Source organism: Stylophora pistillata, chromosome 2 (genome assembly GCF_964205215.1).
Source record: "Stylophora pistillata chromosome 2, jaStyPist1.2, whole genome shotgun sequence".
Taxonomy (NCBI): domain Eukaryota; kingdom Metazoa; phylum Cnidaria; class Anthozoa; order Scleractinia; family Pocilloporidae; genus Stylophora; species Stylophora pistillata.
This window is the reverse complement of record NC_142520.1, coordinates 44,623,256-44,632,377: the sequence shown is the minus strand read 5'-3', so window position 1 is coordinate 44,632,377 and position 9,122 is coordinate 44,623,256. Positions and strand designations below refer to the sequence as shown.

Below are 9,122 nucleotides of genomic sequence, written 5' to 3'. Positions count from 1 at the left end.
GAATCTTGTAAGAATCTTGTAAGAATCTTGTAAGAATCTTAATTAAGAAGTAAGATAAGATCTTAGTAAGAATCTTATTAAGAATCTTACTAAGATCTTAATAAGATTTCCACCTGGGACAGAACTGTAAAATGGACTATTAAAAGAAAACTGCCAGAAAAACACTTGTGCCATAAATCATGCTTTGCACACGTGCTCAGGAGATTTTCTGTCCTTATTGACCACCTTATGCCTTCAATGGTCATAAATATAATCAACATTTACTCACGAGGAATAACATTCTGAATTCCACAAGCTCCATACCCTAGGTGAGGAGGGATGATCAATTTTCTTTTTTCTCTGCAAAATAAAAAGAACAGAAGTGTATACTATTGCAAAATTGTCTGAACACTGCTTCTGTAAACTCACTGCAGGGGGCCCCAAAAATGGTGACCTGAAAAGGGATTTTGAACTTATTTGTAGACTATACAAAAAGAAAAGGAGGGAGAGAAAGTCACTTATGGTAAGGCTCTTAGGTTCAAAGTGAGTTTGAGTAGCAGCTTCCAGTTGCCAATCTTATTATCAGTTATAGTTGCAAATAATCTATTTCAAATGAATAGAACTTGAAAATAGTACCCACCAGGAGCCACTAATGGCTCCCGTACCCATCTTCAGGCACAATTTTTTGCACCCCAATTTGTTGCTTTTAGAAATAAAATTTTAAGCCAGTATTTTTCTTTCACTTCAGGAAATTCTGCAAAGCTCCAGTCTAGAACAGACTTTGCAAAAAAATTTTGCCACACATTTCTGAGCCTAGCAATCCAAATTCTTCTAGCTTTACTATCCCTTGGAATTCTGTGAAGTTTTACCGTCTCTCCATTGACGACTTTGCCACTATGACTACGGCAAAGTGGCACACAACAATAAATTACTTCCCTTATTGGAAAACTGAATAAGTACTCAATGTGTACATGGTTGAACATGCAACAACTGGAGCAGATTGGTAAATTGAGGTGGTTTGAAATTCAAACCAGGGCACCAAAAATGGACAAGCTTGAGAGGCAAATGACTGGTTGACTAACCTCAATCAATATCATTTAATATTTAACTAACAACAGCATTCAAGTAATTTCAACAGTGCAGAATAAATCACATTCATTTGTTAAAAAAACTAACATTTCAAAGGTCAAACAAATGTAATCAAAGTTACTTTGTGTTAGTCCCAGTATATTTGGCTAATTAGCTTACTAGACTGGAATCTTCAGAGCAGCCCACTACATAATTAATGTCAAAATAAAAAAAAATACACGTGTAGAAACCAATCCCCCGCCTCGCCCCATTCCCAGCATATAATAGTATAAATAGGTCCACATTTGCACGGGTTATAATTTGCAAGGACTTTGTTAGTTAAAAGTCGAGCAATGTTAGTTCTCTTAACGCAGCATTCCTAAATCGTCAGGTGATGTCTCCTATCTTCACTTGTTTCACATTTCATCCTATGTTATCTGTGTTTCCTATGTTGTTTGATCGTTCTAATTAGCTGTTCCGCTCTTAATGTATTATGTCTAACCTTTGTTCTAGAAACCACTGGCAACTACATGTTCATTGAGAGTTTAAGAATATCAAATTTCTTTACGTCTTCGAATATTTGCTGGTGTGTTGTTAACAACATGAATACTAAAAAGGAAATATATCTTTTCCATATTTACAGTACAAGTGTTTCTTCTAAAATTTACAATGTAACCTGCATACTAAAATATCTAACTTCACCCTGTACATTAGGGGATCCATTAATGGGGACAGAGAATACAGACTTTATTTGTACCCAGGGTATCTAGAATGGGGTACCTACTTATCATTGTCCGCAATCCTTTGGTACCAGCACAGTTATTTAATAGTAATTATATGCTGCTAAAATTGGCATCTTCACAGTCATTACTCATTTCATTGATCTCTTCCATTAGTTTTAAGAGCTGTACTTTTTCACCAATGAGTTGGCTATACTTTGCTTTCCTTGGTTTTTACCAAACCTAAAGCTAGATTGTAAGATGCCCTAATATCCCACCCCAGATAAACAGTACCGGTAATTTCGTCACAATTCGATTTCCACCCTTGATCTTTTAAGTCTGTAACATCTTTCCTCGGCTCATCTTTGCATACATAGGGAGGAGGTCAGCATGTCCTCCCAAAAATGATTGTTTACTAGTCAGGCTTTAAATGTCTTTCCTTTATAATTTTTACACCTCACTATATCCCATGGATGTACATCATTCTTTAGTAGCTAAAAAATTCCCATATTAGAAGTCAAAGGAATACTTTAATTAGAGTAAAATTCATTAGACTATATGTAAGTACTGACAGTAACCAAGGTTACAGAATTTTTTTTTTTACTTTGCTATGTGATTGGTCAAGAGAACTAGCTCTGTCTTCTGAGTCAACAAATCTGATTAAGAAAACAACCATTTGCCACCAACGCTCACTTGGGTGGTTCTCACTCTTCGCGCAATTCTTTTGTTGTTACATTGAGTTCTCATTAGCTCCTTCAAGATTTTTGTTTTGCTCTGGTTGGCAGTTGAGTGATAACTTTGGCTTTATAATTTTACAACACCAAAATGAAATTTCTCTGACTAACATGGCTAACTAATATCCCTTAACAATCAGTTTCCAGCTTTGGTAATAAAATAGTGCATTGAAAGCCATCACATATCAGAGAAAGTTCAGGTTACAGTGCATAGTTTACGTATACTGTACATATTTTCTTAATTGCTAAAATTTTGGTGACCTGAGTGTACTACTTTTATTTTTTCAATTTTGAGACTAAATTTAATCTACTGACTTCTACCACCGTTATTATATTTCCAATGAAAACTCTGAATGAGACTTTGGAATGACACTGTAAGGTTTCCCCCTTTGTTCCACTTTGGTGTATATATATGTCTCAATTCAACATTATAAACACTGTTGGGTAATTGAACTGCTTTTCTATTTGGCACAAATCATATTTGTTCTTGCTAGATATTAAAATTAAAATCTTACACTTATTTTATTGGTACATGTAGAAATATGTTCCAACGTTACATTGCATGATTTACACTGTATGTATCACTTGTAAATCAGTTGCACCTTTCTATTAAAGAACAATGACTTTATAAATTTCTGATAAGATCTATGTTTTTCTGTCCTCACAAATAATATTATTTCATGCAAACTAGATTATCAAACCCAAAATATTAAAATCACAGCAGCCTGGAGACACCATTTGTAATAAACTATTAATTTCCCAGCATTACTTTAAAACACCTGTCGTGACACTCCTACACAAAATTAATAGCCTAGACTACAATTGTATTGTTATATTTGTTCAAAAACGGCAAAAAATATTCTTCATACCAATTTTCCAATGTTTCTCCGAGAGAAACGCTCGTAAAAACGCTATTTTGAGTAAGGATACAGCAAATATCGCGTAAAGGATTTAAAAACAAAAAAAAAAACAAAAAAAAAAAACAAAAAAAAGAGAGATCCCGTGATATTTTAGAATATTTGGACTTCGGCCTTGACCACTCTTGGCTAACCAAACGTAGATCGATTCATTTTCGCCATAACATATTTTGCCATAAAATTCACCAGAGCTAGTCCTCCCGTATTCATGCCACGTTTAATGAGCTTTTAATTTAGAGTAGTTTTCTCGACTGCATAACAAAACCAGCGCAAGCAGGTAATCGCGACAAATTCCTTGAGTTTTCTCACAGGTAATACTAACTTTACAGACCCTATAGATAATAAATTTTTTTTTCGAAGATGAAATCCAACTGCGGGTCAAAACTCATAAAATTTCGGAAATTGGCATCATCTGAAAGAAATATTACCTGTCATTTAATCCCATGCATGTACATGTAGTTTGTCTAAGGTTCACATACCTCAACAATTGTCTCTAGATCCTTCTTCGTTTTGGCTCCAGAGGAAACAACCACGTAACAACCATGCTGCATGCAATACTTTCGTTTCCACAACTTTCTCACTTCAACTTACCCTCTCTTAAACGTGCTGGAATGCTTCTTTTTCTCGAATTTCGTTCAGCCATTGTAAGTTGTCCTTTGGAGCTACTACTTAAAGCACAAAAGGTGAAAACTACAACACAAATTCTAATCGAAGAGCAAGCGTGGGCGTCCACGTGCACGTTGGAATGTAAAGTGAAAATCGAAAAAGCGCGCTTCCGCATGACGCTTTCGTCGTTAGATTATTGGCTGAAATAGCCCACGTGATCCCAAAGAAATCGCTAACGCATGCGTTTCAGGTTCTCCAGAGAGAGGATCCTGGAAAAGAGACCAGTGGTTCACAAGCAAGCATGGCGGACGATGCAACAAAACGACGGGGACGCTATAAGGAATATATGCGTCACTATAATCCGTACAAATTCAAACCAGCACGATTAGCAGCACGTAGAAGAAGTAGTAGAGTTAACCTCCTTAAAGCTGACAAGAATCCTTGTCCAACTATTTGTCAGAGCGGTAACAACGACCAGGAGTTCGACAATCGTGGAAATAATTATGTGTCATGACTCTATCTTTTGTTGTGATGTTAACAGTTCTGAGTTTAGCGGTGAGCAAATGCAAGACACATCAGGGAGCAACTTCAGATTATCCGGCCACTCACGCCCTTTATAAATTGAGTGCTCCTGTGGTCCGCAGTCCGCGCTAGGATAGCAAATAAAATGTACTTGTTAAGATAAAGAATAAAGTGCTACCGCTGTCCACCCCACCGAAGTCGATGAATAAGTAGTAAACTAATTTATAAACTCAAGTGCTACCGCGGCCCGCACTACCAAGGCCTAAGGTACAAATTTCAGCGAGTAAAAAGAGACGATGAAAACATTGAAGATGTGTACGATGGTGCTGTTTATCAGAGGAAATTTGGTACAGGCAGATTTTTGTCAGAACCATAAAATCTCTCTCTTAAGCTCAACACTGATGGTGTAGCTATATTCCATTCCTCGCAGTTTGGAGTATGGCCTCTTTTTCTCCTTGTCAATGAGCTTCCTCCTTCATTAAGGTATGTAACAAGAGTAAATGCCTTTTATGGTGATGGGACGATAATTTTGCATCAAATCGAACATGTACTTGTTGATCATTAGGGAACCTAGTTCAGCCATTGTTTAAGGAAGGTTGTCCCACCCCCCCCCCCCGGCTTTCGGGCTTGATGTTGATAGGTGCATTACTGTATCTGGTACTCCCTTTAACTTCTTTTTATGCACACAGGAAAAAAAGCAAGTACAGAGTATTTGGTGATTTGTGGTTTGGCGAAGAAAGACCTTCCTTCTCAACCTTCTTCAAACCATTCGTTGTCACTTTACAAGAAACAGAAATTCACGGTAAGCTTCAATGCAAATACATTATGGAGATAAAAAAATAGTTAATTAAGTATGTATAATAATGTTTAGTGTAATTTTATTAAACTACACAGTTTCCTTACCACCAATGAGCAGTTTTACAACTGAAACAATACAAAACAAAATTGCCTGATTTCTCACTAGACCAATATGTAAGAACCTTTAAGGTGGTGCTGGTGTCCTCGAACAAGTAACATACACTGGCCATGATAGTTGTAGCTATTGTGAGGAGCATGTTGATGTCGTCAAGACTGGTGCAAGATGTCATGTGATGACCTTTCCATTTCGGAACACTGTTTCTGGACATGCTGAACTGCGAACTGCACACAATGTAGAGGCTCACTCATACAGTGCCCTTGAGCAAAATTCAACTGTATGTTTGCTACTAACAGAAAATAGATAAAACTGTCTAGTAGTAATCAAAGATTACGAGAGTGTGTTTGATGGCATACTTTAATATATATATATACCTCAAATGGATGGTTTCACTGGCTTACTTTCAACCTCTGTCTATAGCTAAAAACCAATATTTTTTATCAACAACAGGTCATGCAGTTTTTTGGGGGGAAATGCATGTACATGTAAAACTGTACTTACCTTGAAATCTGTTTTGTAGGTTTGTGGCTTCAAGGCACCTAGTCCTTTATTACAGCTGCCAAGCTTTGATATCGTCAATGGTATTGCAATAGATACCATGCACTGTATATTTCTCGGAGTTGTTAAACAGCTTCTTGGTCTCTGGTTTATTACAAAACACAGCACACAGAGATGGTATTGTGGAAACAGCGTGGAAAAAGTGGACAACCGCCTTCTGGAGAATAAACCTCCCAGCGTAATCACCAGAGTTCCCAGGAGTATACAACATCATCTGAAGGTTTGGAAAGGTATTGATTAATTTGTTCGGTGCTATTTATTTTTTGGTGTAAAGTTCAATTTATCTCATAAACAGACTACAATCTAAAAAAGTCTAAGTTCGTCCATTCTGGCACGAAATAGAAAATTATATTTGATTTTACTATTTAAACCATAAATTCTTGACCATTAAAAAACTTTATCTTTGATTGCAGCAACTGAGTACCGCAACTGGGTGTTGTACAACTCTCTTCCTTGCCTAAAGGGTATTCTTCATGAGTATCACCAACATTATGCCTTGTTGGTTGGTGGCAATATCTTACTCTCTGGACGGTCTATCTCACCTGAACAGCTGGAAACTGCTGGAGACCTATTGATGCACTTTGTTGAGATGTATGATGCGTATTATGGTAAGTAACATGTAGGTGTTTGAGAGTGCTGTTTAAGACTTAGAATTAAAGAAAATTATTTTATAAAATAAATAATAAATAATGCAGGTATTTAAAAACCTTTCTTATTCATCCTGTAGGGCCAAGATATGTGTTGATGAACCAGCACATGCTTCTTCATCTAAAGAAGTCTGTGATTGATCATGGTCCCCTCTGGTGTAGTTCACTTTTTGTATTTGAGGACCGGAATGGTGACATTGCCAATTATTTCCATGAACCCAGAATGTTGCACACCAAGTGAGTTTCAAGCTTAAAGACTTGTGAGATTTCTCCTGGTTAGCGAAGCAACTTAAGCATTTGCAACTAGAGCCCAAAGCACTGCGAAATTTGACCATCTCCCGTGTATCAAGTGTAATGTTTAGCTGTTTGTTACTGTTTTACTTTTTTTGTCCCATGTTTTGCCATATCACTCCCATACTTTTTCTTTGGTAAGGGAAGACTTTTCTACGGCTACTCACTTGAAATCTTCTGTTTGTTTTATATTGAAGCTGGGACATTAGCTTCACTTAATGATGATCCATGAGGCTTGTAATACTCCTCCTCCCTTCTTTCATCTGTTAAACTGATAATTAACTTATTATTATCCATTGGTATGCAGACTGGTAATAATTGGTAGACGATGATGAATGGTATAGTCTCAGATATGACCACCGCCATAATACAGACACAAGCAGTTTATCTTTTGATTCAGGTCAGTTTACCACTGACTTATAACTATGTAAGCCAAGACATTTCAGAGATTTGATTGGTTGACAGTTATTCACCATTACAAGTGTAATAGTGGTATAATGGCAAAAATGGATGGTATAACAAGGTTACGAATGACAACACGGTGAGGAAAGATTGTTATGAATGCTGATGGCTGCATGTTTGTCTTTCCAACTGCAACAAAATAAAGGTCAGCTCCTGTATGTGCATTACCAAAATTTTGCATGACTTATGGGTGGTATTTGTCAATAATACTGGCCCATTATTAATATTAATTTCAAATTTTTCCAAATATCATGCACTCGATCACCCCTTCATGGTATGCCGTATTTTGGACAATTTTGGAATATCACTTGAAAGTGGTACGTATTAACTGCAAAATACTATGGTGACCACAAATCATGCTATTACCTATTATTACCTAGTAGCTAAATTATAGATACTTACCTGGACTGATTTTTAATGCAACTTAAAATATATTAAATACTAATTGAGTGAAGTTTGAATGGAATTCCTTTCGTTTTTTGTTAACTATGAAATTAATTCTTATGCACAGGGTGCCAATGAAAATGACTTTTCCCTGACTGAAGTACACCTAACTCAAGGAGGTGACATATCCCATTTTATGTAGATTTTTCTAAACTCATTTTTCATAATTGAGGTCGTAATGTGATAAAGGACATTTGCTTTAGTTATTAACTCAATACTGCGCACAATACCGACTGAAAGAATAGCAGCATTACACGCGCATATTATGCTTGTAAATCCGCCTTACTGCACGCAATTTCCACGCAAATTACGCACAGGTGAAAGAAATACTCAAAAGCGTGTGTAGAAAATTACTTGCAAATTCTTCATAGAACTCCATGCAATGCATTCAATTTCAAATTTAGCACTTTTGATAATTAACCTGCCAGCTCACACCACTTTTATTCTTATTGAATTATCAGTCCATGAACGAAGAATGGAACACAGTGACTGTCCATGGAAATCCTTAATGGATAGTAGAAAAGTAAGATTTTGTTATTAATCAGCAGGACTGTGGAATGCATCTAATGTTCAGCTTTTGTTTCAAATTAGTGATAAGCTCTTGAACTTTGTAAAGACTATCAATTGGGAGGACTTTGCTACTTTTTCTTCGAAGTTCAGTTGATAACCCACCCATTGATTTTGGCGCGATTTTATTGATTACTATACGTCACGTGGGGCAAAAGTCACAGGAAAGTTATCAGGCAATAACCTTCGTCCGCATCGATATTTGCCCTCCGATTTTTTCCATGCAAAAAAAAAAACATAGTCAAGAGTGTCAACTTTTCCGTTCTCCTATTTACATGGAAGGAAACCAAACTGGTTTTATTTTTTCTTCCTCGCGTCAATCACGCGCATTCGCCATCAGATCACCACTGGCTTTTTTTGTTTGTTTAGGTGCAGTTTAATTGCGATGTGGAAATTAATGGGAGGGTTATAAAACAAATAAACCCTGTTCTGGTTTGCTGGTATGTCGGCTGATAATGTCCTTGGCTGAGAGATTGTCCTCAAAATTTTATATTTGCCCTCAAGGCTTTGGTTCTCAGCCAAATACTCATTTTTCGGACAGTTTCTCAGCCGCGGACATTATCAGCCGACATACCAGCCGCCCGAAGGGGTTTATTTACTAAATGTCGCTGGCAGTGCCGGTATGCAAGATAAGGCGAATCCTGTGTTCTGATTGGCTTTGAACTCGTTTAAAGTTTTGTCCCATTGTTAAT

The 9,122-nt window shown here is 36.8% G+C and overlaps 1 protein-coding gene and 1 long non-coding RNA gene across 2 annotated transcripts in view; one reads left to right on the top strand and one right to left on the bottom strand.

Annotated features, from left to right (window-relative positions):
• The window catches only part of LOC148739767 (uncharacterized), an 11,140-nt gene extending 7,408 nt beyond the window's left edge, over positions 1–3,732 (bottom strand). Inside the window, exon 1 of the long non-coding RNA XR_015996975.1 lies at positions 269–3,732. This is a non-coding gene — a long non-coding RNA (uncharacterized LOC148739767). The remainder of the gene's footprint in view (positions 1–268) is intronic.
• A 592-nt stretch (positions 3,733–4,324) lies between these two features.
• On the top strand, positions 4,325–6,325 carry LOC111319492 (uncharacterized). Its single transcript, XM_088749563.1, has 6 exons — positions 4,325–4,487; positions 4,565–4,578; positions 4,937–5,028; positions 5,235–5,347; positions 5,533–5,738; positions 5,982–6,325. Exons 1-6 carry the CDS (start codon positions 4,325–4,327, stop codon positions 6,258–6,260), a joined length of 867 nt encoding a protein of 288 aa, XP_088605689.1. The 3' UTR covers positions 6,261–6,325.
• The last annotated feature ends 2,797 nt before the right edge of the window (positions 6,326–9,122 follow it).